Source organism: Anoplolepis gracilipes, chromosome 13 (genome assembly GCF_047496725.1).
Source record: "Anoplolepis gracilipes chromosome 13, ASM4749672v1, whole genome shotgun sequence".
Lineage (NCBI taxonomy): Eukaryota > Metazoa > Arthropoda > Insecta > Hymenoptera > Formicidae > Anoplolepis > Anoplolepis gracilipes.
The window spans coordinates 4,893,003-4,920,477 of record NC_132982.1 but is presented as its reverse complement, the minus strand read 5'-3'; the positions used below and the strand labels follow the sequence as shown (position 1 = coordinate 4,920,477).

Sequence of the window (27,475 nt, the reverse complement as noted above, 5' to 3'; positions counted from 1 at the left end):
TTCAAAAAGTTAAGAAGGAAGAACATAGGAAAATATGAATTTTCTGAAACAATGTAAATGCAGATAATTATGAGAATAATTTACTGGGATAAAAAAGACAAATTTTTTGTCTCTCTTTCTCATAATCGATATCATTTAACCTATTTCTGTAAATTAAAAATTGTATTTGCAATTTTCCAATCACACGTACTATACCTTATTTTACAAGAATAAATTCCTCATTTCAGTTATAAATATAAGCTAAATAAAAATCTTTGCTTTTTAGCAAAATTAAAGAATATTATATATTACATTTAAAATATTTATATTAACGAGACAAATCTCATTTATATTTGTAAGTATTTTTCAAAAATGACATAAGACAATTTGTAATATAAATTCTTAGCACAAACACATATATATGCATATAATATAATATTTTTCACAATGTGGATATGCTCGAGAGATGTTACATTTGATTTAACCTTGCCAGCAAGGTACACAGTTGGCATTTTGCCGGGTATCACATATACCAGTATTCTGAAACAGAAATATTAGACGCTAATAAAAATCACTTACCAATAATAAGAATCTCTTACGAGAAAAATTAGTTTTACAAAAATTAAAATGGAGAAAAGAATTAAAAAATCCAACAATTGTCAAAGAAATTTTTGAGATAGAAAAATAATAGATTTCTATCAGTTTCTGACTATTACGTCTATCTTCGAAATAATTTTCGCGCATAAAAAGCGACAAATTAAAAAGCGACGAGTTTGATCGGACGGGTTCAAGCGACCCTGTCGACCCCGCTCGTCACAAAGTCAAGCACCGACGTCCGCGGAGAATCGGTGAATTGAAACTCGCTCGGTCACGTGTCAGGTGAAGCACCCGGGGACGACAATATGCACGTGCGCCACCCGTACGGCTCGTAACTGGATACGACGACACGGGGGTGTTTCACCATCAGGGTTATCGAAGGGTGATACGAGGCCGCGACTCCCGGTCCACACGTGACGCACTTGTAGATCACAAACGGGTATCGTGTTTCGGGATAAGATCCATTCGCGACCGTTCTTTCGCCTCGTACATACTTATTTTATAACGGAACAACATTACGTCATGTACTGATTACATTACTGTCTTTTCCGTTCGATTTGATGCCTAATTAATTCTAAATTGAATATGTCAATAAGTGTTAAAAAGTATTCTATAAATAAAGGTGAATTTTTTGGGAAGTTAGTAACAAAGACATATTACTTTTGATTTTAATTATTAGTATTTAACGAGGGGAAAAAGATTGAAATAAATTTCCTTGACATGATGATTAGTATTGATTAAATGAAATATGAAGAATATATAATGTAAGAAGATATAATTAATCATTAGAAATATCTTGAAACTCTCCTTTATGAAACTTTTTGTAAATAACAACGGATTGTAATTATCGCTAATCCTATTTTAATCTTTCTATCAGTACCGCAAATACTATTTCTCGTAAATAATGCAGCTATTAGTATAAATGTCTTATAAAAGGAATTAATACAAATATCTAGTGAGATTTATCTCTATTCTACAAAAGTTTATTTATAGCATGTACACTATAATAATAAAATGGAAATAAAACACTGGAACGAGAGATAAATCGAGCCAACATTAATCAATTTCGACTATCGTATTTAAGAATTAACAAAAAAAGAATTGAATTTATTCATAAAAATATACTTAGATATATAAAAAAAGTTGCATCCAGTGAGATCGTTTTAAATATTTTTACGGGTTCTATTATCAAAAAGATTGTTATTATTAATAATCGTGTCAAAAAAAAATTAAAGAATAAATTTAGATTATTCTATGTCAAAAATTTTAAGAAAAGAATAAATTAAAATTTGTTCATGATTAAATGGATTGAAACTTTAAGTACTCGATTTAACAATGTATATCACGTAACTGTACATCATGTTGTTTCAAAAAAGAATTCAACGGTGAGATAATATTTACGAAGCCTGGTGTATGTATCGCAGATGACATGGTCTACAAGGACGAGGAACTAATGAGACATCGCGTCACGAAAGGTCGATGAAGATGAATGAAATTGCATCTGTCTCTCGCGTCGCGGGGAATTTTTCAGGGCGATCGATGCACAGTTTCTGCGTGCTGCGCGGTATTACAAATAAATCTGTGAAACACCCGTGATATATCGTGAAATATATATTTTTAACATTTAAACACGAGCGACAAGTATTGGTGTTATCGGTGATAATTTCCGTTATTAAACAAAATTGTCTGATCTTCTGCAAAATTACTACATATTTTGCAACAGAAAAAAATGGAATGATAAAATAATTAAAGATTAACGATGCACTTCTTCTCACGCAACATATCTCGCGACATAAAAATTATTTCTAAAATTAAAAATATATAAATATCGCATTTTTAAATAATAATTTAAGACTGCGAGCGAATACAACGTGGTATATACATATTTAAAAATTTCATTTCAAAATATATTTTACAAGCATGTGAATATATATATATTATTTAATAAATACGTATTTACATTTTATACATAAATGCACATTTTAAAAGTGAGTAAAGAAATTTTTCAACATAAAAAATTAGTAAAAAAAATTAATTTAAAAATTAATAAAAATTAAGAAATTTCTTAATTATAAATATAAAAAAAATTTCATTTTATTTTAATATTTGTTCTCTATTTTATATCCTTCCTCTGTAGTTATCTTTTGTAGAATAATAAAATGCTTTCTATCAATTAACTTCTGTCATATTCAGGTTCAAGCAATTTTAGAAAAGACTTCGACTCTTACCTTATTAAAGACCAAATCTGCTGGACATGCGACGGTACGAGGACCGGATTCTTCGCAGATGATGTATTGCAAACAATCCAAAGGATAGGGCAAAGTGATCGGCACACCGTCGTTAGTTTTCGAGGCTGGACACTTCGGCGTTCGACATTGAGGAGACAAGGTATCCTCGGACAATGGAAACGGTGGTCCAGCGATGACGGAAGCGACAATCAGGCAAAGCAACGCTATGTACTTCATTTTTTCGTTTTCTGCAATCAAGCATTTTTTATTTTAAATGGCAATCAATAATATAAAGAAATATTTTATCACGATATATATGGATACATAAATACAAATGGAGGTAAAAAGATGTTTTATTTTTTTTTTTATCGAATCAAACGCTAATAACGATTCTGGTGTTGTATTTCTTTTGATATTCTGATCTTTGATGAAGGGCGTATAGCATGTATAGCTAAATCTTAACTTTCTATCTGCCTAAATTATTCTTTGCCAGCAAAACGCGTACGTGCTGGTAGAGCTAATGCACGTACTTCGACATTTCGTATTTAAAATGTAGCCACTCCTACTTTTTTAAAATACATGTCACAATCGATATTTAAAATGCAAACGTACTTGCTATATTAACATTTGTTTTAGCTTTATTCGTTTCATAAATATGTCATGTATCTACATAAAGACATTCTAAATTTGATTTTTGTTCAATTTATGTAAGTAGAAATCTAGTTTTAAAATATTAGCAACAATTAAATCATCATTACAAATTTAACATAAATCGATTTAAATACTAATTAAAGACAAGTATTAAAAAATATATATTTTAATTATTTATTATTTAATAAAATATAAAAATATTATTCGTTGAATAATTATCTAATACAAAATTTCCAAAAAATATTTGTTAATAAATTTAAAAACTTTTCATATCAAATACTTTTTTTTTAATTGTATAAAAGGATAGGTATTAGATAGCGTTTTTCACAAACTTGTACTGATGGTGCCATCTATTAGCAAGCAAGAAAACAATTTAAGAGAACAAGATGGTAATTATATAATAATGTAAATTGATTACAATTTCATTAATGTAAAAATATTAACAAAATTTTTTGTCCTTAATTTAATTAAATATATTATTTATAATATATATGTCAATTTTATAATAATTGTATTATAAAAGGTCTATAGCATATTGATTTAAAATGCAAAAAGTATATACATATAGTGATTTAACTTGAAATGTAACTTTTGATTAAAAAATAATTTTAACACCTGTGTTATCTGTATAACTAATGTTTTCAAAAATTAAACCTTTAACAAGGCAAGTCATATATATATTATATAAATCTGAAAAATTTTTGACAGAAACAGTTGGTTAGGAAATATACACTTTTTAATTTGTATTTATGTAACTAAAATTTTTTGAAATCTACATAAATTATAGTTTAACAACTTTTATTTACTCGAATCACAATATAGAATAATAATAATTTTACAAGAATTTTTATATTAAATTTATATTAAATAACATAAATTGCTTTATTATCTTATAAAGTTGTCAGTTTTTAATACTCATTAAATATAATTAATAATAGTTTTAAATGTTTCACAAATATTAGATATTTAGAAAAATTGTTTTAAATTACTGTTAAAATTATTTTACTTCTGAAAATTTGTGTTTTAAATAGACAATCAAATAATCAAATTAGTCATTAATAAGTTTAAAAGATCTTACCTTGCTTGATGTTACAGTAGAGCGTCGAAGAACAAGATTACTACGATCTACGTGATGTCCATCCTTTTTATATTCTTCCCAACTTGGATTCATGAAGCAAGTTTGACACTTAGATAAATTCGAGGACCAAAGAGCGGTATACGGATTAAACCAGTAAACAAAAAAGAAGCTCTTCTTCTTGGAAGAGAGCTGGTTAGACGAGTTTTATAAATCATGTAAGCAAAACACGCTTTTACAGTATCTCATTTAGACGAAAAAATCTTTCATCTGTTTTATAATTCAAGTATAATATTAAACTGGATTCAAAATATACATGTTGAACGAAAGCAGAGACCTTTAAATATAATAATTTTGAAAAAAACACATCACATAGAAATTATATTCCCTAAATCTTGTTTCATTAATTTTCTAAATCGTTACATCATTATTCAATTAAGAATCTAATCAAATAATCTTATCAAAATTCTGAAAAAAATATTTACTTATTCAAAGATACATTTTTCACGGCGTTATGCTTCAAAAATCTAAATATATATAATAAAAACAGTATAAAATTATAATATATAAAGCATGTTGCGAAAATTAAGCAACACATATTTTTCTCCATGTGATATAAATACTTATTTACACTAGAAGACAAATATAAATATGCATTAAATTCTTCGAAATTGCACGTTTTCTTTACCAAGTTGATACTGATAATTAAATTCAAAGCAATATATTATATAATATTTTGTAAAAATAGCCGAAATTTATAACATCGTTTGTTAAAATTTCATTAATTTTTTCAAATTATAATAAATAAGGTCGTTACAAAGTAGCATAAGATAATAGAAGGGAGAAACAATCTCAGTTTTTGTACTTGCCATAAAATCAGCCGTATCTTTTTAAAAGGGCACAACTTTTTTGTTCTCTTGTAGTAGGTTTAAAGCGTGCAGAAAGACTCGATAGTCAATTTCCAGACGACCACCTCTCTCGATGGAGAAGCACTTATGTATGGCATCCAATTCTTTGTTAGTAATAAGCTCCAACATTCTTCTAATCGACAATACTTTAGTCAAGCGATCCTTGGACACTGTACCAATATTCTCTTTATCGTAGTTCTAAAAAGATGAAAGAAGATTTATGAAATCTCACTTTCTTTTTTTTACAAGAAAAAAAAGAAAACATTTTAAATATATAATAAATCATTATATATTTAAAATGTTTTATATACACGGTACAATAATGATTTATTATATATTTAAAATATTTTCTTTTTTAAAACTTTAATTTCTTCTTTAATATATTAGGATAATATATATAATAATTCATATGTACATAATTATCTATACTTACTTTGAAGAGCTCGTCGAGATTCGGACTTGGTACTTTGCACAATTTATCCATCGCAATTGCTACCGTCTGGCGTTCGTCAAAATTTAAGAAAGTCTTATCACTCGCTTCGGAAGGCACGTGTTGCAGGGGAACTAAAAGCGGAACTTTCTCCAAACCTCCTGTCGTAACCGCTTCCTCCACAACTTTTGAGAATTTCTCATATTCGATGAAATCGGGCCTTTGGAAAGAAACAGAATAATAATAAGATTATAAATGCAAAGACAAAAGTATTGTTTCTTGCGTCGCATCTTTAATCAAGAGAAATCAAACAATCTTATGTGAAACAATATTCATATGTATATGTATATGTGAAGAAGATAAATAATGAATAATTCAGGAAATAAAAAATTTAATTAAAATTTTGATAAGTCAAAGTGTATTGTTATTCTTCTCCTGTTTCTATATTTTGCAATTAACAATCCTAATTTTCAAAATTAGCATTATATGTTTCGTACTTTGTAGAGGACTGAAAAGTCTTCATAATGGTATCTACTTCCGCAGGTGTCAAACCACAGCGTAATTGATCCAGACTCCTAATAAAATCTAGTCTTTCAATGACAAAGTGATTATGTCTATCGAATTCGCGCATGAATTCTAACACCTGCGTGCATCAATTTAATCGAATTAATTCTAATCGCAGTTCTCTCTTTTGTCAATCAGTTAACGATAAGGTTGTATTACAGTTATAAATTACTTTGATTCTTTCGCGCACGACTTTAGCTTTAATTTTAGCTAAAATCAATACGATATTAGTTTCGTCCTCGTGAGGTTCAGACGGTGGTTTTTCAGCATTAATTCTTTTTTTATCCTCTAACATCCGAAGATATAAAGGTTCTACGATCGGTTCAGCTTCCAATTCCTGCAGGAATTGAGTGTAATTGAATCCCAAATCGTTGTTATATCTTCGCTCCAGTGCAAACACTTGCTCTTGAGATAAAAGTATAGCCGCCATAATAAGCACTTGCCTTAATTGTGCCCGCGTTACATGACCGCGATTGTGTCTAATGCAATTAGTTTAAATTAGTAACAATTTTTCATTAACAGTAATAATACATTTAATTAAATACAGAATAAAACACTATATATAATAATTATAATATAATGATTTTCAAAATAATTTTTATTTGAGATACTACTTTTGATTACTTTTCAAAAATATACGTTATTATATAAATTAAATTATTATAACTTGGAATTATTGTTTATTCTCTAGTATAACTTATAGTCTTATATGTTTTGGAAAGAAAAACCAAAAAAGTTTTTCATGAAATTTTCTTTATGTTTCTTTAGAAGTTCTTTATATTTTTCCAAAAATAATAAGTTATTCGATTAACGCTGACCTAAAGATAAGCAGATACCTGTCATATTCTTTGAAAAATTGCTTCAAGAGAATCCTCCTTTCTTTAATTCGTTGCCTTACTCTCTGCAAGACATCTTCGCAAAGATCTCTCATATTCTTCGGCTCGCATTGCCAATTTGATGTGCCTCTTCGAGGTAGATCAGCTATTTCTTGGGGCGGTGATTCCACTTTAAGATTAGGTAATTTGTCAAGTCCTTTCACAGTAAAGACTGTAAAGAAAAATATATAAGTTCTGAGTTAACTTCTTGTTTAAAACTAATCACTATTTATACTACTTATTTTGTCTTCTTTTAAAACCAAAAAATTTTTGTTTGTTACCATATAATTCTACAGTTTTGAAAAAAGGAAAATTTAATTTATTAATTACTAATTTGACCTGAGGATATTGAAAAGTTTGTAAATTTGATTATAATGTATATAAGATATTGTACCATGATTTATATCATCCTCGAACGTACGCCAGCATACGCGATCGGAATCATCCGGGTCTTTGTAAAGCGCGATTAGGGCGTCGACTTCCGGTTCGACTAGACATAAACGGCCCAAGGACGATATTTGAAGAGCGTTTAGTGCTCTTCGAAATTGCGAGCCGGTTATTCTACCATCATTTAGATGTTCAAAATCCTATGACAAGTTAAATCGCTTAGTCCGTAATTGCAGATGTAAGCTATTACGATCCTTCACGTCCGAATAAGATATAATACAAAAATGCAACATTGAATCCAACTATTGAACGCGATAATTATGTATCACGAGCGTATGGCTTTTTATTTATCGTAATACTAATTAATCCACAGAATAAAAAATTTAAAAAACCTTGAAAAACTCGTGGATACGAATTCGTTGCTCAAGAATGTGTCTCTGGATTCGTTTAATGACTTCTGGCATAGGCATCGTCTCTTTAGCTGGTTCCATTACTGGATGAAACACGGTTTGCTTATTAAATACCCGACTGGGTATGACTTTGCCGATTTCCGGGCGTGGTAATTTAGGTAGCTCCACCGTAATTATATGACCGGGAAATTGATCGAGCAGTTCCTGTTCGAGAATAAAGTGTGATAAGATATAATTAATAACTATGAGTGCATTATTGTACTTAATTCAATTAATATATTTTTTACTACGTGTGTAGAATAAAAAAAAATATAGAAAAGAGAGAAAAAATTCTAAGAAAAATAATACCCCACTGAAATTCGTCATTCCATGTTCATCTAAATAGCACTGAACTTCATCAATTGCCTTCAGAAATGCCACATAATTTACAGTGTAGGCATTTTTGGCGAATCTTTTTACGAGTAGACGAAACTCTTCGGCACCAAGGACGATGCCTAAAAAATATAAAACCCGACCGAAATGTGCGAGAGTGATCGTTCCGACATTCTTCGCAATCTGCAAAATATATATTTTGATATTTACGTTCAACAGTTACGTTTTAAAGAGAAACAAAATTATTAATATATTATAAATGTAAATAATTTAAAAATTTAAAGAACATACAAGTATGATAACGTCACAAAGTGTCATAATAATTCATAAATAAGTCATGCTGAATGTACCAGTTCGTAATCTTGAAAATATGGCCGCAGTATAATTTTTCTTTTCTTCACCAGCACAGCGATCTGAGTGATTATCAAATTCAGTTTTCGAGTTTCGGTACAACTTAAGACATTTACATGCAACGGATCCTCCCATTCCAAACCAGTCAGAAGAGGCTTGTTTTTGCCAAAATTAGGAACTGCAGGAAATATTATTATAATGTATTTCGCGAATTACGTACACTTGTTTTAGTGATTTTATCATCGAAACGCGCATTATATTAAATACATTTAATATGGATTTAAATTAATAAAAAATAAAATAAAATAAATTTGAAGACAGAAAATTATAAATGCCATTAAAGAAAGAAATAAATACAGATAAAGAATAAAATTTAATACATTAAATTATATAGTAAAATCAAATTTTGCTCACTGAATCTCGAAAGTAAATATATTTTTACAATTAATTGTAATAATTACAATTTATTATATTCATTATAATAAAAAATTAATTATAATAAAAAACTTGTGAATAAATTATTATGATGATCTATATGCAATAAACCTAAACAATTTTTAAATTAAAAATTAAATTTATTAAAGAAACATTTTTCATTATAACAGATTTTTCTAATAATATCTGATTTAAATATGTTACTTGAATCTAGATGATCTGATAAAATTTGTCATGTAAGCTAAACTAAAAACAACAATATTTAAAATCTTATATAAACATGTTTTATTAATTAAATAGCATTCATACTGTTATCGTGGATAATATCGCAAAATTGCGAGTAAAGGATCCTGCCATCTTGAATCCGAAAATAATCTGTTAAATCACAGATTTCTTTATCTGATAAGCCAATTACGTCTTTCAGAGCTCCAGCCAAAACGGAAATAAATTTGGACTCTGCATATTTAATATATATATAGTTAACATGTTGTTAAAGCAATGGCAAATTTTGAATATATGTGTATCACTACATTGAATATTCGAACATTATGTAAATAAATTTTGAAGTAGATTTTAAGCTTACATTCAATTTTATTTTCTCGAATAATAGTATCATATGAATATATTTTACAATCTCAATTGCTTTTTCGACACAAATGTAACATTTACGACTTAAATTATAAAATTGAAATTTATGCATTTAAAACATATTTGTATGTAAAGCGCATTTAGAACTTAAAATTATATAATAAAATAATTGTATAATAATCCAACTATATATGAAAAGAAATAATAAATAAAAGAGCTCGAAGAAAGAAATTCCAGAAATATTATCGACCTTTTATTATATTGAGTATCTAAAAATAACTGTTACCCCATAACTAATTTTAGAAAAATGTCAGAAATGATCGCTGGTTGATCCCAATGTCCGGTATTTATACCTGATATCAGACAGCGGTTTTCAGGATCTAGAGGTTTATAATATTCCCATAAATCGAGTCCGACACGAAAGACAGCGGCTCGTATCTTATTGCAAGTACGCCAAACATCGTGTAACCTAAGAACCTAAAATCACTCGTTTCTTCAAAATGTACAGATAAGAAATTCGTGACATTTTATTTCGGAGGAATTTGAAGAGGAAAAAAAACTGCTTCTTACTTTTTGTTCCTCTGACATTTTTATGATTTCTTTCGCGGATCTCACGAAAATTTTACGCGACGTCGAGATACGAACTGACACAGAATGGGCAAAAATTCAATTTAACACCGAGACAAAAATCGATCGCGCAAAAAATAAAAAAACATAAATAAGATATAATCTAAGAAAAAAAATATATATGCGATTGTGAATTGCAAATATTTCATATAATAATGTTACGTTATAAATCATCTTTGTGTATAGAAATGTGCGAGTATTATTGTAATGCACGTGTAAAAAATGAGATACAAGTATTGCATCATTCGAGATAATTGCTTTATAAATGAAAGAGATTATTTTATAAAAATAATTCTAAAATATACATACAATGTTGAACACGCGTGATGATTGATGAACTTCGACTCCAAAAAGTAATTGCTCGATCTATGGGCGCTAAAAAACAAATTGATTATAATTTATCCGGTTTAAACTCGAGCGTTCGCGCCGACGCTACAAAACTATATGTGAGAAAAAAAAATATATATATATATATATATATGTAAATATATTACCCATATCTGTCTACGTTGCAACGAAAACTATATATGATGCTTCGTTTATCTCATCGATCGTCGCGATATCGATCCAGCAATTCGTATTACGAGCGATCTGTTTTTCGAGCGGCAAACGTTATTGATTTTGAAGAGACAAACGTACACGTGACGGGTGAAATGCCGGGAAATGCGACAGCGAAATTGCGCGGGATCCTCCGCGACCTCCCATTGGCCGACAGAGCGCACGGTACTTTCCAGCGATTCTATTGGCTAACCGTCTTCCCGCTAGTCTAGTTGACAAAACCTCCACTACGCGGCTGTCGCCAAATCCATTTCTTTTTTCCTTTCTTCATGTTCTATTCTCCCTCTGCCCCGCGATGCCGGTGACGCACTCCCGCCATTGCTCATCGATTGGAACGGAATCAGGAACGTAAACATTCGGGCTTGTTTTGATCGATCACATGATTCTTGTGCTTTTTTTTCTAGCAGAATGTCGATGAGATAAAATTCATTATTTCTCGCTACACCTAATATTATGTCATTATAAAATTTATTTAGAGCAAATTAATATATTTGATGCAATGATTTTTTTTAAATGTATACTCAATTTGAAGACTCTGATATTAATAATTTGCAAAAATATTAAGTTTGTAAAAATTATAATTTAGAGAATTTTAATATTTGACGTGACGTATATTGTAAAAGTATAATAACAACATAATAAATTTGTAAAATGATATAACTTTAAATAAGATTAAATACATAAATCGATTATTATTCTTACCGATATTTATCTTCTCCTCGAAACGCAAACCCGATTCATTCAACAATAAAACATTTAGTATAACCCAAACAGAGCTGAATCAAATTATCTCGTCGGCTTTTGTCGTTGATGTGTTTATATTTACATGTTGATCATGAATGAAAACTCGCTTGACGAATGTTCAATGAGAACCCTCACCTGTTTACACACATGCTGGGGAAAAAAATAACCTTTTTAAATTTTCAGAAACCTCTACAATCGGCTGTTCCATCTCGCCGGTGAAATGACACTATACCGGACACCGCGAAACCTACCCGACGCGACGCGACGCGACGCGCCAAACTTGTCGAAATAAATGTTTGAAACCGAAACAAGCAGGGGAGCCAAGAGCGCGTCCTACGATCCTGAGATGACGGGCGGCGATTGGTGGAGCGTGGGAGCGTCCCACAATGCCTCGCGCGATGAATCACGAGCCAGGAAGAACGAGAAGCGCGACAGGCGACAGGCCCGGTCTTCTCCATTCGGCTATCGAGCGATACGGACGCATCTCGAGCAGTATTAATACGCACATATCGCCAAGCGGTATATTTCGTTCGAACTCGTGTTGCAAGTTATCGCGTGGGAGTTGGGAGCGTGTTATTTTACGCGGCGCGTAATAAAATACAGAAAGATCGACGATGGCCGATCAGGAGGGCAAGGATTTCAGCGAGGATATCGCGGAGCAGAATTTTGCCGAGCAGAACGGCGATGCCGAGAACGGCGGTGCCGGCGGCGACGCCGCGGACAACGGTCAGGAGTCTCAGGAGGACAGGTAATTCACCCGCCCATTTTCTTCTCTCCCCGCGTCTATTGATTGTCGATTGTCTCGCGGATCGCGGATCGCGGATCGCGGATCGCGGATCTCTCATTCCCCGGCGGCGCGAATATATCGACCATTATTTCGCGACGCGAGGTGCGATTCAACCGCGTCTCTCACAAAATGGCGAAGGCGCGCCGAGTCGCCGTAAAACGTAATCCGTCCGCATCGACGCGACGCCAACGAGTTACGTTTCGTCGTCACCGGCCCCTCGCTTCTCCGCGTTTCCTCGCGCACGCCGATATTTGTCATTTGCGATTAGAATTTCCTCATTCGAAAATACGAAGGTAACAATGTGCTCGCGTAAGATGAATGGAAGCACCGGACGCGAGCTTGTGAAGGGCGCGTCCAAGCATCGTAAGAGACAGAGATAGAATAGAACGGAAGCAATGGTGGAGTATAAGATAATAAACCTGAATATATATATATATATATATATATATATATATATAGATAAATATATATATATATATATATCACGAATTTTAAGACGCGGCGGAAGAGGCGTCATATTTTGCTGCTTGGTCGCGCTCGTCACTTCCGTTACAAGCACGTGGAAATCTGTCCCTTGTATCGAGCGGAAAAATTCCGCGCGTATAAATGAGTCATCTCTGCGGAGTAAAGTTCGTGTTTTTAATGCGATGGTCAAATATAAGTGAAGAAAAAAAAAAAGATAAAATCACTCAGGGAGGGCGCAATGTGCCAAAGATAAAAAAAAAAAATTTAATTTATATCCTTGTTATACGCTTCGCACAAGATGTTTATAGATTGTAAGTTCTCATTCCTCTAGCCGTTTTCTCGCACAACATTGTGCTCTTCTTTCTTCAATCCATTCTTTTCAGCGTAACCAGATCTCAAGTTGGATGAATTTACGGTACGGGATTCATGTCTCTGTGTAAATATTTTTTGATGCGCAATTGTACTCTCGTCCTGATTTTTTTTTTCCTCTGCCACAGTATTCCATTTATAAAAAAAATTTTGCCTTTTTTTTTTTATTTTTTTTTTTTTTTTTTTTTTTTTTTTACTTTCCTACAATATTACATTTTTTGCAAATACATTAGTATCTCTGCAAAGAAAAGGGTAAGCATTGTTGTAAATTAAATTCTAAAGATATATAAAACTTTTCAGGAAAAAAGGAAGTAAACTTAAAATTTTATATTCTTAGAAATGAATATATAATTAGACTTATGTTTGTGACTGTGAATATGCATACTTATTTGAAAAAGTATTATCGTCGAATATAAATTTGGAGATGTACTTCCTCTTATCCATAATTAAAAATGTGTTCTACGGAACCAAGGGACGTGATTTCTATGTACAAAATAACGGAAGTAAATAGCTAAACGTCGGTGCTCCACTCTATACTTAAGACATCTATAATAATAATAAAAAAAATTGGAATAAAATATTGCATGCTACAATTTTGCAAGAGTAACATAAGACACTTATACATAATATAAATAAGCATTAGTTTGTAAATTTATATGTGCTGTTATAAGGTATACATATTTATCTGTTGAAATTTCGTAACTCTGTGTAAAATCCTTATTTCCATTCCTCTATCTAATTACTTAATTATAGTTTTGTAATTGATAAAGAGAAAAATTGTGGGTTCTGCAGTCGATCAGATTAATCACAACATCACGCAAGTAATATCTTTATAGAGCGTAAACTTTCAAATATACAATTTTTTGGCCAGCTGAGTCTTCTATCCTTGTACATTGCATTGCAGCTGAATTCTGGTAATAGTCAATTGCTTACGATTGACAGTATATACATTTATCTGGGATTTGTGTGAACCGAAACCGTGTGAAGCCTTATACAGTGATTTCAAAGTCAGAATTATTACGAGAAGTCTACGTCAAGTTCAAGTTCACCATGTTTCCTCACGAAGCGAAGTGGAAGTCGAGTTAATTCTGTCAGATTGATAAGTCTCGCACAGATACACACTTGCCTGCTGGGTCACGCGTAGAGTAATTTCCGATATGCTGTTTGGGCGTGACCAAAGCACAGAATCACTAGGGCCAATGCGAAAATCTCCAGTAGGTCGGAATGCCATTAACTCCAGTTTATGTGGCTTGATCTGCAGGTGATCAACAACGGTTTTCACATGGCGGGCGGCTCGCAGATGGAAAACATGACCCGACCAGCTACTGATTACCGGCGTGTGATGTGACTGGTGCCCACGGTATTTATCACCAGCCCTAAACGATACTAAAAAAATAAAATACATTAAGTAAAAGATCAATTATCATGTCGAATGAACTGGCAGAAAGCGATAGAAAACAGAGCTTGTAGCTCATCGTTAAAATACAAAGAAAAAACGAAAAATATATCAAGATTTGAGACGATTCTTGCATTGTATGTTTGTCACTGAGCGTTATAAAGACAATGAGAGACAAAGAAAATGAGAAAGAGAGAGACATGTATCTACATATATAAACATAGAATAATATATATACATATATAAATAGAAATAATATAAATATAAATATTTGATATTATTGGTTTATATTATATACACATAGATGTGTCAATCGAGAGTATCAATAATCGTCTATCGTTAAATTGTAATGTAAAAACAATTTTTTTAGCTTTTGGGTATAGAGTTGCAGTTTATTCTAGCATATGCCATATTCTTTGGGCCAATCAGCAGTCAGAGTACCACTTGGAAAAATTAAATCTTATTTTCTTTAGGAGCAGCTGTATGTCAACTGGAGTAACTATTGCTTGGGTTTTCATATGAATGTATCGATAGTAGCATCTTGCTCTCTCAATGCATTGATTTTTTTCTTTTTTTCTTTTTACACACAGATATATATATATATATATATATATATATATATATATATATATATATATCTTTTTTCCAAGTTTTTTATTTATTTTTTTATTTTTATTTTTATTTTTATTTTTTTACAATGAAACATTCGAATCTCAAGGTCTCTGTGGTGCGCAAAGCAGTCTTCTCATGGTTGTTTCTCGTAACTTTTTCACAAATATATTAAATATATATAGTATAAGCTATTTTCGTAACTTTAGGAATGATATTCTCCTATATTCTTATAATTCCTATGTGAATTGTGATTGTGTTTATTAAGAAGTCTCTTCTAAATTTCGTTAGTGGTTTAATTAGTCGTAGCTTAAACTTATGCATAATAGATATAAATATATATAGTCTCTTATACTTACACGTATGCGATATATATACATATTTGTTTAAAATAAAATTCCTCACCTAAATCTTTTTGATCAAGTCGATCCAGTGCCCCTTTTGCGAATGACACTACAGGTCTGTTTCTTGCATATATCGCGCGTCTGCATTCAATTTTTCATATCTTAACATTGATTATGGTCTTTCCAGGACTCAATTCAATACTTCTTTTTTTCAATATTCATTTTAGTAAATGGAATCGTTTCTCGTTATCAAAAGTAAAATTTTTGCTTCGATCTTAATTTTTACTATCAATTAACACGTTTTAAAAATTCATCTAGTAAAATAAATTCGTTCCGTTGCTTTGCAGGTCGGCTGGAGCTAACCAGGATTCACTGAATGATAGGTATTTTCAATATTTATTACTTTTTTCATATTATTTTTTAACGTAATGAAATATATAACGAAAGTGTTAAGAAAATGAAAGAAAAATTGCATACGACAATAAGGGACGATGAAAAATTGTAAAAAAAATGCAAAAGTTACGCATCTAGGTGATAATCAAGCTACGCGATTATTTTGTAACTTGTAATAGTCACTTGCGAAAGAGGCCGAGGCACATTACTATGCGCTATCTTTACCGTTTTTATTACAGATAACTTTTTTGCGCACAGTTGCAGAGACATTTGACAATTTGCTGACATCGCAATCCTGAATAACGATCCTATTTAAACTGATAAACTATAAATTGCTCACCATAAATATTCGGTTCCATAATAGCAATTAAAGATTTAAAAACACCTTTTGTTTGCTTCCATTAATTTTAATTTCTTGTTCTTTTTTTCACAGGAAATTATTTGTTGGCGGTTTAAGTTGGGAAACAACCGACAGTGAGTACACTCTTACATTCTAAAATTATCTCTAAACAATAGAAAACTGCAGAGTTTTAAAAAATTGTAAAATTATAAAACAAAAAAGCATGCTATGATGTAGTCTCTTAGGACACCTTTGGATGACAATGTCAAGAGAATGACTGTCATGTGAAAAAAATTTTTAACTGAGCTTAATAATAATTAGTTGCGATTATTTTTTAAATAACTCGAGTGTGTGTTATGTCAAACAAATTTGGAAGAATTCTTACAAAGATTGTCTTATCAATTTTTAGAGGAACTGAGAGAACATTTTAGCAATTATGGCGATATTGAAAGCATCAATGTCAAGACAGATCCTAATACAGGACGATCAAGAGGATTTGCCTTTATTGTCTTTGCTAAAGCTGAATCTCTCGATAAGGTAATTTTGTATTTTTTATATTATTTTTTATGCTATTTATATGTATTTATATGATGATACTAAATGTCAGTTCTGCTACTGAATGTATGTGACGATAATTTTTTTCTGAGTTATTTTTATAAGAAATATTTTTATGAACCATCACATTATATAAAAACCATTTTGTAAGAAATATTTATACAATCTTCTAGATTATGGGAGGTGGTGATCATATTATCAATAACAAAAAAGTTGATCCCAAGAAGGCGAAAGCCAGACATGGTAAAATATTTGTCGGCGGTCTTTCAACAGAACTCTCTGATGACGACATCAAAAATTTCTTCTCGCAATTCGGAACTGTAAGCATTGTAACATTTTTGCACGTCAAATACTTTTAAATCGTCATTCCCCATTAAAAACAGCGAAGTATCTAAAAATCTTGTAGATTGTCGAAGTAGAAATGCCATTTGACAAAACAAAGAATCAGAGGAAAGGTTTCTGTTTCATCACTTTTGAATCTGAACAAGTGGTTAATGAACTATTGAAGACCTCAAAGCAAACAATAAATGGTAAAGAGGTGAGTGAATAAACGATTATACAACTATTTATTACAAAGCCTTTGATGAAATACTATAAGCTTATTTATTAAGTTTCTCTTTTGAATAGTCTAAACGATGAATATCATAAATATTAAAATATGTCTACGAATTCTTTATTTCTAATATGATAATAAAAGTTTGACGCGATAAAATTTTAATTTAAATGATATTTTTTATTAAGAATATAACAATGATTACCTTAATAAACCTTAAACAGGTCGATGTAAAGAAGGCAACACCCAAACCCGATGGTATGATTGGTATGCGCGGTGGACCAGGTGTTCGTGGTAGTCGTGGAGCCAGGGGTGGCCGAGGCCGTGGATTCGGTCAAGGCGGATGGGGACAAAGCGGCGGCTACGGCAGCAGTTATGGCGGTGGCTACGGCCAAGGTGGATACGGCGGAGGCTACGATGGATATGGATACGATTATTACGGTGGCGGTGGGTACGGAGGTTATGGTGGCTACGACTACAGTGGATACGGTAATTTTATTAACTATAATTAGAGTCACGACGACAGATTCGACGTCTGCGATTATTATTGAAAATTTTTTTCTTTGCTTTTTTTGTTTTATTTTTTTTTCTTTCGAGAAAAAAAAGTGACGATTAATGACAGATATATATGATTGTCCGTTGTTACCGTCCCAGTGTATTCGGTAAACGCGATTAAGACAACATGAAAAAAATATATGCATATTATGTCTGATTTAATTCTTTTGTCATCTGAGTGTGCTGCTTTAATTTTCATTTATCTTTCTTTTTATTTAATTAATAGTATTTTTACTGCAAACATTTTTATTTTACTAAAATAAGCTAAAAGACAAGTCAATATCATCTGTTTTATCAGTATGCATACTCGGTCGTACAAAAGATGGAATGATCAGAAGTTGACATTTTATGCATATATTATACAAGATGATAAAACATAGTGTGATATTAGTCATAATTTAATAGAGTTTGAGTATTGGTTTGCAAATAAATCAATTATGTACAAAATTGTCAGTATATACACATGCATTCATATATGTATGCATACTGACAATTATATTTAATTTAATGATTATATGTCAGTTTTGTAAACTACAAAAAATTGCAAGAAGTTAGTATGTTATTAATGTAAAAAGCTAATTAGTTTATCATTTTACAACTATTACCCATTTCTGACGTAGTTTACAATTAATTATTGATTAATTGTAGGATGATAACATCAAAATTAAACATTTCTATTATATACAATAATTATGTTGTTAGAGATTTTTATGTTATCATTTTATAAGTTAACTAACGATTAAATTTAAACCACGTTCATAAATACAGACGTTTATACTTTTATATGTATATAGCCTATGTAAACCAATAACTCAAACTCGTGAAATATGTCTTTTGAATTGGTTTTTCAATGTATGGCATGATGCAATCTATAACAGATTTCATACCATCAGGATACAAAAATTATGTAAATTGAACATCTGGCTTATTTCCTACTTTAAATTTTCTATTTCCAAAGTGTTTGACTAATCATTGAATGATTATCAACTAATCTCTCTACTCTAACAATTTGCTGAATTATATTCTTTGACAGCTTGTTGAGATATTTAATCAACATACATATAAACACCACATAAGCACACACATATACATAAATAAATAGTCAGTAAATGTGTGACAACAGAGAGAAAATTTTTACAATATCTTTTGTGATTCTCAAACAGTTTAAACATCTTTAAATTAAAATAAAGAAACAATCACTTTGTTTCTTAAATTTTTTTTTATCTGTTATTTATTAATAAAGTTATGTATATTACGTTACATAAGATTGTATAATTAATCTATGTTATAAAATGTAATATTTAAAATGGCAGATATAATAAATTGTGCAATAATATTCATAACTCATAGATTCACTGATTAATATCAGTGGATTAATGATCTTAATAATTATTTTTTTCAATTATCATTTTTGTATCTTTCTTTTTTTTTAACATGTTATTGTTTCCATAGGCTTAAAAAACATTGCATTCACTATAATATTATATCAACATGTGTATGTGTATGTGTATATATATATATATATAAGCAAAGTATGCGTACACGTGCACGTGTGTGTGTGTTTATGTGTGTTATATAGAGACTTTTAAAGTAAAGCTGTACAAGATTCTGTATGAGACTGTATATATTAAATCCTTTGGTTCTGCTTTTGATCTTGCTATGATCACAATCCTCGCATGCTGTTTCTCGTTTGTCCCACACTTCATAATGAGCATGTGAAACGCGATGGGCAAACCCCAAACACAAAGGCTAAACATATTATATATGTTCTCAAAACAATAAGAAGAGAATAGGAATGATTGTATCTCCTATGATTTTCGAGATTAGCTTGTCAGGCATGTTGTTTGAATCAAGAGACACTGTAACTATTAAAGTTGATACGAGTTTAAAATGAAAGACAATACAACCTTGGAACAATTTGTCTGTGCATTCTAATGTTTCATCTAATCAAAAAATAATTTGAAACTTATGATCTGTTTTGTATGTATATATTTATATATTAAAAAAAGCCATATTTTTTGCCTTATTAATTTTTTCGATTTTTTTAAAAAGATGATTTTTATCTTTGTTCTAATACAGTGACAAACTATTTTTCGCATGGCATAAAATCGGTTCAATGACAAACTTTATGTGCATGTTATTTTTATATTCACATAACTGTTAAATAATTCCAAGTAGTATGTCCCAACAATTTCTATATTCTTTCTCTCAACACAATTTTTATATTCAGAAACTTCAAACAAGAAAATACTAAAACGTTGCATTATGTAGTACAGTTAATTACTGGCTTTCAGAATATATTTTGTGAAGATTGCTCTGCCAAAAATTAGTATATTAGACACGAGATTATTAGCATTATATAAAATAATTAATTTTGATTATTTTTGAGCGTTATACACACGCATAGATAATTCTCTTTAGAAGAAAATGAACAATCTTATGTCTCGGTACGTATGCGATAACTGATCCCATTATGCTCTTTATGCCGTGTGTTCCATGAAACGCAGACGGATACAGCTACGGCGGTGGTAATTACGATGGTGGCTACAGTGGTGGGCGTGGTGCGCGCGGCAAAGGTACGCATTATAGCGTCCTTTCTCTCCCATGCATTTCATATTTATCTTTCCCTTACCGATGACATTTTAAACAGCATATATTCCATTGTCCATATACATACTTTTTCATGCATATTAATTATATTCATCTAAGTTTATTATTTTTTTATTGTTTCTCACAAAATCTCAAAATTTCACTTACCTGCTTTCTCTTTTCCTTCGTCTCTTTTGCCTCTATCTTTTACTTGAATATTCTGTTTTCTTTATCTTTACTTTTATTTGTTTTACAAGTGTTATATGTTGATATGTGCATATATGTGAAACATATGGAGATGAATATAATTTTTCATTTTTGAATTGATGAAAAAAATATTTCTATTAGGTACACTAAAAAGACATAATCAAATTATTCTAAATTATATTATAAAAATACAATGAATTTTTTATTACTACATATTATAAAATATATACTTGATCAACTTTTAGATATTGGTAAAAATTCTTGTGGACGTAAAAAAACATTACAATTTTATATTCATCTTTCCATAAAAACCTTTGTTTTTCCTATTTCTAACGATATATATCCTCAAATATTATCTCATATTTAGCTCCATTAATAGTTCCAGAAATGTATATAAAGAAAATAGGAAAAATATGAATTGGAACGCAGCCTGCAGCTTACTACCTTAGCCTGTAGCCTTCACATAGATACTTTCGGATTGTATTATATCTACTATCTTTTAGCTTTATTATTAAAAAAAAAAATGATTGACATTTTTTTTCGTAGTTTACATTATATAGTTTCTTGTAAGAATAAATAAGCATTGTATGTAATTGGGTGGGAGGGTTCAACTAACAATGTGTGTTACATGGGTATGTTCCAGGAGGTTCAGGCTATGGTGGCAAGCAGAGAGGTGGTCGTCAGAACCAGAGGCATCAACCCTATTAATGAGGAGATTTTCCTCATTTGCGACTGCAATGCAATTTGCATTGTAACTGCCGGTGAGTCAGCTCCAAAGTTCCTAATGTTTTTGCCTCTATCTCTACATATTTTATCAAGTTATAAGAAGATTCTGTGTATGAGAAAATATCGGATTTGTATCAGCAAAATAATATATATGCATATAATTTTTGAGATCTCGAGATTATATTTTATTGAGGCAAAACTTAAAATTTCAATTTCTCACAAGTTAGAAAGTGTGAAATATATGTACTTACATTTTTTTTAAATTTTTTAAAATGTCTACAAATAATTATTTTTAATTATAAATAAAGTTACCTAAGTTTTTAAAGAGTATTAAAGTTATCATTTTTTATCCTTATAATCCTCAACCTACAACTTTGAATGAATATTTTATGTTTTGTATGTGTATCACAAAAAACTATGTTATTTTTATTGCGCTTTTTTACACTGAACCTCATTTTTATGATTTAAGTCCTTATTGTATATTTGTTACACTTTTGTCTGTATCAAACCCATGCTGTGTGTGTGTGTGTGTGTATATATATATATATATATATATATATATATGTATTTATTGTACTTTATTAATTTAACTTGTGTTTGAAATAAAGTATATATAATTCAAAACGGTTGTTTTATTTTTCAGGTATTAAGGAGTGCGATTCCCGTTCAAGATCATACTCGTCCAATCATTCCATTAAATCACGTTTTCTTCGACAATAGTACCAAAAAGCGAATATTAAAACATCAGACTTTTAACAGAAATAATTCATTATTTTCTTTTTTTTGTACATATATATATATATATATTTATATATATATATATATATATATATATATGTGTGTGTGTATACCTACATAAAATTATTTTTCAATTCTCATAGAGCATTTGCGTCCGCATCGCATAGCATATCGTGAATAATTATATTGATAGATCATTTTAATTTTGTCTACAAGATATAATACGATACGATGTGGAGGAAAAAAAACTACCGTATATGAATAAGCAGGCAATGTACTTTTTACATAGCATGCAGAAATAGTGAGTAAGAAAAGGAAACAAGAAATAAGTCGAACTATTTATAATGAGTGTGCGAGATATGAAACGAGATGAAAGGATTACTGCTTCCCTTCTTATTAGTAAGATAATAGGATTAAATAAATTCTCGTTTTGTGTACATATCTCATATATACATTTGTAATTTCGCTCTGACCTTCTATACGGTAACTTATTATCTTTTTTCTTTTTAAAACGCGACATGTACACTTTTGTTTGAAACATAGGAATAATCATTTATATATATTAGATTTAAATAAGACTGACACATGCACATACACACTTAACGGATGTATCAGACTTATTATAGAACTAATACTCTGTGAATTCCGTCATACACGCACCCTGTATAAGCGTCCTCATCCTACAAAATGACGGTGCACTTAACTTGCCGCAGCGTGCGCTAAGACAGAATTCTTGCTCGATCAAAGAACAGCGCATGTACATTAGATTTATATATCGACATTCTCATTCTATAAAATGAGAAAATTGTCACATTAAGATTTTTAAAGTACAACAGACAATATTGTATTGAAAATAATGCAATATTGAAATGTATTGTATTTTTGTCCAAGTACATACTATGTTCTGCTCCTACGTCACAAAAAGTATTACATTATACAAATTAAAAAGATAATCTTATGTTAGCTGAAATTTATTTAAAATAAATTATGATTATATATATATCTCCTCAAATTTGTTGATCTTGTCTAATATCATTATTGCTAATCACACATTCCAAATCCTACAACTTTTCTGCCGAGGAATTAATAATACAGTCGAAATATAATCTCTCGTTATTATATATAAAATTAAAATTATATAAATACATATTAGAATAGGTGTAAATATAAGAGAAAGTGTGTAATATAAAAAGAAAGCAATATTTATCAATTTCTGATTATAGATAGAAAGATTCATGCATCTGCAATAAATACAATATCAATTATTGCAAAAATTGTCTATTTTTATTTTCCGAATAAAGTTTTTGTGAAAGAAAAGAACTGTAAATTTCAAAATATATCTTGACAACGAATAGTTATAATTTTTATTAATCGAAATATATTCACTTTATAAAAAGGAATCTGGTAAATGATTGACACACGAGAAGAAGCTATTAAAGTGATTAATCTTTGAAAACGAGACAGATCTATACAGATTTAGTATAGCGTTATATTTTCAACTGTGATTACTTCATTTCTCACTCATTCTCGCATTGATGACAAATGCATTTTGACTAGATATATTTAATTGATAGAATGCAAATTAATTGAGAGAGAATATTTGCAATTTTTTGTTTACGATTTTATATTTTTTTCTCTACAAAAAATACAAAGCTAAATACCCTATCAGCACACATGTTCAAAAAATGTCCATAAGAGATTCACAGGATATTAAAATATGTTTTAACATTTTATGGATCTCCTATAAACATCTTTTCAACATGTATGCTGATAGGGTAATAGCACAATAATTTGCATTAAATTATTAAAATGCCATTTATTAGTACAAACACGTACAGCAAAGAGATCTATACTGATTAAATTTTTAAGATATTAAATAATAGATCAAATTGTGGAGCAAAATAAGAAAAAAATACAAATTAGTTATATACATTTTTAAATAAGGATATATGTATATATATATATATATTTAAATAAGGATATATGTATACATATATATCAAATTACAACGAACATAAGTTCTACAAATTATTTTCTGTATACACACATTTATTATGATACATAAATAAAAATCCAAAATTAAACACATCGTATTGCTTCAATTTCGATCGCAAACTGTCACGTCATGATTTAGCACACTTATTTTTATTCGTACAAAGCATATATTTTAAAAAACAGAAAACTATACGTAATTATATATAGAATTCTATTTTATCAAAATTTTCTAAGAGAGAAAAAATATTCTTCTCACGTCCAAGAAGAAATAAAGTTTCACTAATTCGGCTCGAAGCAAAGAAAATAACGAACAAAAGATGCATTAAGCTTATTGCCTGGCAATTGTGCTTTTGTCTGGTCGTTATCGCCAACTGAAATCTTTGATTCCTAAAGTAACGAATCAAATATCTCGGAAGTAAGAGAGGAAAGCTACTTGTAATACTTCACACTTAAAGTGTCGAAATCCAATAAATCTATTGTCAAGTTAATAATAAAATCTAATATTGTTATTTTAATATTGTTAGTTTCCATTGGCATAAATAATATATGCAAATAATATATTGAATAATATATGCAAAATCACGAATGATTACTTTCAACTAATTAATAATTAAAAGAGCCTGTTAATCCAAATGTGTTTTTAATATGTTATTCGTCGAATTTAATTTTTTCTTCAATAATTCAATTTTTTATCGCTTATCGAGTTTCATTCATCCATTCAAAATTTCGCATCCGGTTCGACAGATTATCAGTAACTTTCGATTACAATGTACAACAGTATGCACCATACAATAAGCGGAGTTTCGCAGCGAATAATCTCCGGTGCGGTAAGACGGTGCCTTGAGAGTAACAAAGCCACTATCGAAATATCGAGTGTCACTGTCACGTGCAGACTCTCAGGGATTAAGAACATAATTAATCTTTGACAATGATGTGCATAACGCAAATTAATCCCCTTTAATATCGCCTCAATTTTGATACGACACATAGTCATACAATATCTCAACACGCGTTGGGAAAAATCTGTATCGAGCAATGAGAAATAAAATAATAAATTCTAATTTGTAGAACAGAGTGGAGTAATACAAAATTAGAAGGTGTTGTATTATTCCTTATAAATTGATGTACAATTTGTATCTTTCTATTTGTTTTTATCATTTTACATCTATTATTTAATTTTATGTTTCACATTTTAGAAAGTTAATCAATATAGATCTCTTCGCGTCATACATGTTTAAATTTAATATAGATATAAATAATTGTTTAAAAATTAATGCAAGTTGATCGATTATTGAAATATACAATATTAAGACTAGACGCATGTGTGTGTTGACATATCTTCAAATAAATATATTTCGGTACATAAACAACGCATAAATATATATATGTCATGTGTTATAAAGAGAAAAAAATGTCCTTGCTTTTTTATATACATAATCTGTACATTGTACGATAACTATCTTTTTCCGTAAAACCATTATTTTTCTCACATGCTTTCATCCTTCCCGTCGGTGTTTTCCTTCGAGTGGACGTTCTATTGTACTTTTTCCTTGCAACACGATATGATTAGGCGCATTACACAGCTTTATTCCGCCTCTCTTATATTAGCTATATCACTTACTTTTTTCTCGGCTCGCCATACCATATTTCAAAGCTTCTTGTACCTACGTCACTCGAGAGATTGCTTCAAATAATACACACATACAACGTTGTCTCTTTCTTTTTTCCATCTGAAAATCATTCTCTTCTCAAGCCAAATGTATCACTTTTGATATAACACAATTCCGATTATTTATATCACTATTGTATGACATTCACCTTGTATTTATATACCTTGTGTTTACTTGTTTTCTAATGAAATGCCATGGGCTATTTAAACGAATTATATACTTTGTGTATCTTTATTTTCCGGAATTTTCTATATCTATTATTGCAATATAACTATAATGCATATCGCTTTAAAAATTCTTCTTTCCCGAATCTCTGATATAGTGACATAATGAAATGTAACGAATAAATACAACGTATACAAACGTATAGTACGGAATGTACATGAATAATTATAACGCAAATCCCTATTTGATTATCCTGTCCTGGATAATGCAAGGTATAATAGTTATCGCGACATAAATTCCATACATGACAATGAATTTCGGTTTAATTAATTAAATGTTCAAACGCGGTCGTTGAATATTTTGAACAGTGGTCTCGATTTGTCGAAAATCCCGCATTATTTGCATAACTCGGTAAAACAAACATTCTAAATTAGCAACTACATGCATAACTATGTAGAAGCTATACGTATGGCATAGTGTATGTTAAATGGTACACACACATAATTCACCATTAGTGGCTTCAAGAATTTAAGATCAGAGAGTGAGATGATAAGAGCGAGAGAGATAAAATTGAAGTAAAAATTCTCAATGAACAGAACAACATAAAATTATTCATAACATATTTTGATATTCGCTTTGGGATATCGTAATTCAAATAGGTATCGTTCTAAGAGAAAAGTTGACTAGTACGTATATTTAAACATTTAAAGCCATGTATAACATCTAATCACATACGAAGAAAGTGTACAGTTTGTACTCGCTATTATTTATACGCTATTACTTTAAGATAAATTAACTCGCACACGTACGTATACAGATACGTACATACGTTTCTATGAAAAATAAACAATGCTTTATGCTATATAGATTTAATTAATTTAATTATTATACACACGTGCAAAGATTGACTTTTCATTGCCGAGATTCATGCCCAAATGTATATATTATATTCTCTCTTCATATATTATTTATTAATTAAAAGGATCGTGAGACATGATAATTTTGCGAAAAATTTTTAAGCAAAATTTTACTTATCTAAAATCTTATCCTTTTTATGATAAAATTTTATTTTAAAACATACGCAACTTTTGCAATAGATTAGATTAGATAGATTAGATATATATATATATATATCTATCTAATCTATCTAATCTAATCTATTGCAAAAGTTGCGTATGTTTTAAAATAAAATTTTATCATAAAAAGGGTAAGATTTTAGATAAGTAAAATTTTGCTTAAA

General features: G+C 30.1%; 3 protein-coding genes, 1 long non-coding RNA gene and 1 other non-coding gene across 14 annotated transcripts; 2 read left to right on the top strand and 3 right to left on the bottom strand.

Annotated features, from left to right (window-relative positions):
- Positions 1 to 436: 436 nt before the first annotated feature.
- On the bottom strand, positions 437 to 4,843 carry LOC140672238 (uncharacterized). The gene is made up of 3 exons (XM_072904198.1): positions 4,534 to 4,843; positions 2,805 to 3,052; positions 437 to 519 (listed from the first exon to the last, which is right to left on the bottom strand). Exons 2-3 carry the CDS (start codon positions 3,039 to 3,041, stop codon positions 460 to 462), a joined length of 297 nt encoding a protein of 98 aa, XP_072760299.1. The 5' UTR covers positions 3,042 to 3,052; positions 4,534 to 4,843; the 3' UTR covers positions 437 to 459.
- A 502-nt stretch (positions 4,844 to 5,345) lies between these two features.
- Positions 5,346 to 11,354, bottom strand: LOC140672323 (uncharacterized). The gene is made up of 13 exons (XM_072904372.1): positions 11,346 to 11,354; positions 10,787 to 10,843; positions 10,204 to 10,327; positions 9,572 to 9,718; positions 8,827 to 9,005; positions 8,453 to 8,659; positions 8,087 to 8,308; positions 7,702 to 7,894; positions 7,269 to 7,479; positions 6,605 to 6,911; positions 6,366 to 6,511; positions 5,872 to 6,088; positions 5,346 to 5,636 (listed from the first exon to the last, which is right to left on the bottom strand). The coding sequence occupies exons 1-13, from the start codon at positions 11,352 to 11,354 to the stop codon at positions 5,421 to 5,423; spliced, it is 2,235 nt and encodes a 744-aa protein (XP_072760473.1). The 3' UTR covers positions 5,346 to 5,420.
- Positions 11,355 to 12,225: 871 nt separating this feature from the next.
- Positions 12,226 to 22,781, top strand: Sqd (RNA-binding protein squid). 10 transcript variants are annotated; one of them, XM_072904193.1, is made up of 10 exons: positions 12,226 to 12,527; positions 16,097 to 16,132; positions 16,576 to 16,616; positions 16,892 to 17,019; positions 17,211 to 17,357; positions 17,444 to 17,575; positions 17,815 to 18,037; positions 20,653 to 20,721; positions 21,585 to 21,702; positions 22,311 to 22,781. In XM_072904193.1, the coding sequence occupies exons 1-9, from the start codon at positions 12,394 to 12,396 to the stop codon at positions 21,647 to 21,649; spliced, it is 975 nt and encodes a 324-aa protein (XP_072760294.1). In that variant the 5' UTR covers positions 12,226 to 12,393; the 3' UTR covers positions 21,650 to 21,702; positions 22,311 to 22,781. The 10 variants fall into 10 exon arrangements, with proteins under 10 accessions (XP_072760294.1, XP_072760290.1, XP_072760293.1 ...); XM_072904189.1 differs by having other exon boundaries at positions 17,815 to 18,079; XM_072904192.1 differs by lacking the exon at positions 16,097 to 16,132 and having other exon boundaries at positions 17,815 to 18,079.
- LOC140672839 (small nucleolar RNA snR61/Z1/Z11) lies at positions 17,065 to 17,131 on the top strand. The gene has a single exon (XR_012047955.1). It is a non-coding gene; the product is annotated as a small nucleolar RNA snR61/Z1/Z11 (small nucleolar RNA).
- LOC140672239 (uncharacterized) lies at positions 22,468 to 27,332 on the bottom strand. The gene is made up of 2 exons (XR_012047867.1): positions 26,022 to 27,332; positions 22,468 to 25,949 (listed from the first exon to the last, which is right to left on the bottom strand). It is a non-coding gene; the product is annotated as an uncharacterized lncRNA (long non-coding RNA).
- Positions 27,333 to 27,475: the final 143 nt, after the last annotated feature.

What these genes read in the sequence shown, in the direction of transcription:
- Sqd (XM_072904188.1), top strand. Translation starts at nt 12,394, where the DNA reads ATGGCCGATCAGGAGGGCAAGGATTTCAGCGAGGATATCGCGGAGCAG. An exon ending in AAGCTGAATCTCTCGATAAG is followed by an intron (nt 17,020 to 17,210) that starts GTAATTTTGTAT and finishes ACAATCTTCTAG; the next exon opens with ATTATGGGAGGTGGTGATCA. An exon ending in GCGTGGTGCGCGCGGCAAAG is followed by an intron (nt 20,722 to 22,310) that starts GTACGCATTATA and finishes TTTATTTTTCAG; the next exon opens with GTATTAAGGAGTGCGATTCC.
- LOC140672238 (XM_072904198.1), bottom strand. Translation starts at nt 3,041, where the DNA reads ATGAAGTACATAGCGTTGCTTTGCCTGATTGTCGCTTCCGTCATCGCT. An exon ending in CAGATTTGGTCTTTAATAAG is followed by an intron (nt 520 to 2,804) that starts GTAAGAGTCGAA and finishes TTTCTGTTTCAG; the next exon opens with AATACTGGTATATGTGATAC.
- LOC140672323 (XM_072904372.1), bottom strand. An exon ending in GAATGACGAATTTCAGTGGG is followed by an intron (nt 8,309 to 8,452) that starts GTATTATTTTTC and finishes ATTCTCGAACAG; the next exon opens with GAACTGCTCGATCAATTTCC. An exon ending in TCGTGCGCGAAAGAATCAAA is followed by an intron (nt 6,512 to 6,604) that starts GTAATTTATAAC and finishes TGATGCACGCAG; the next exon opens with GTGTTAGAATTCATGCGCGA.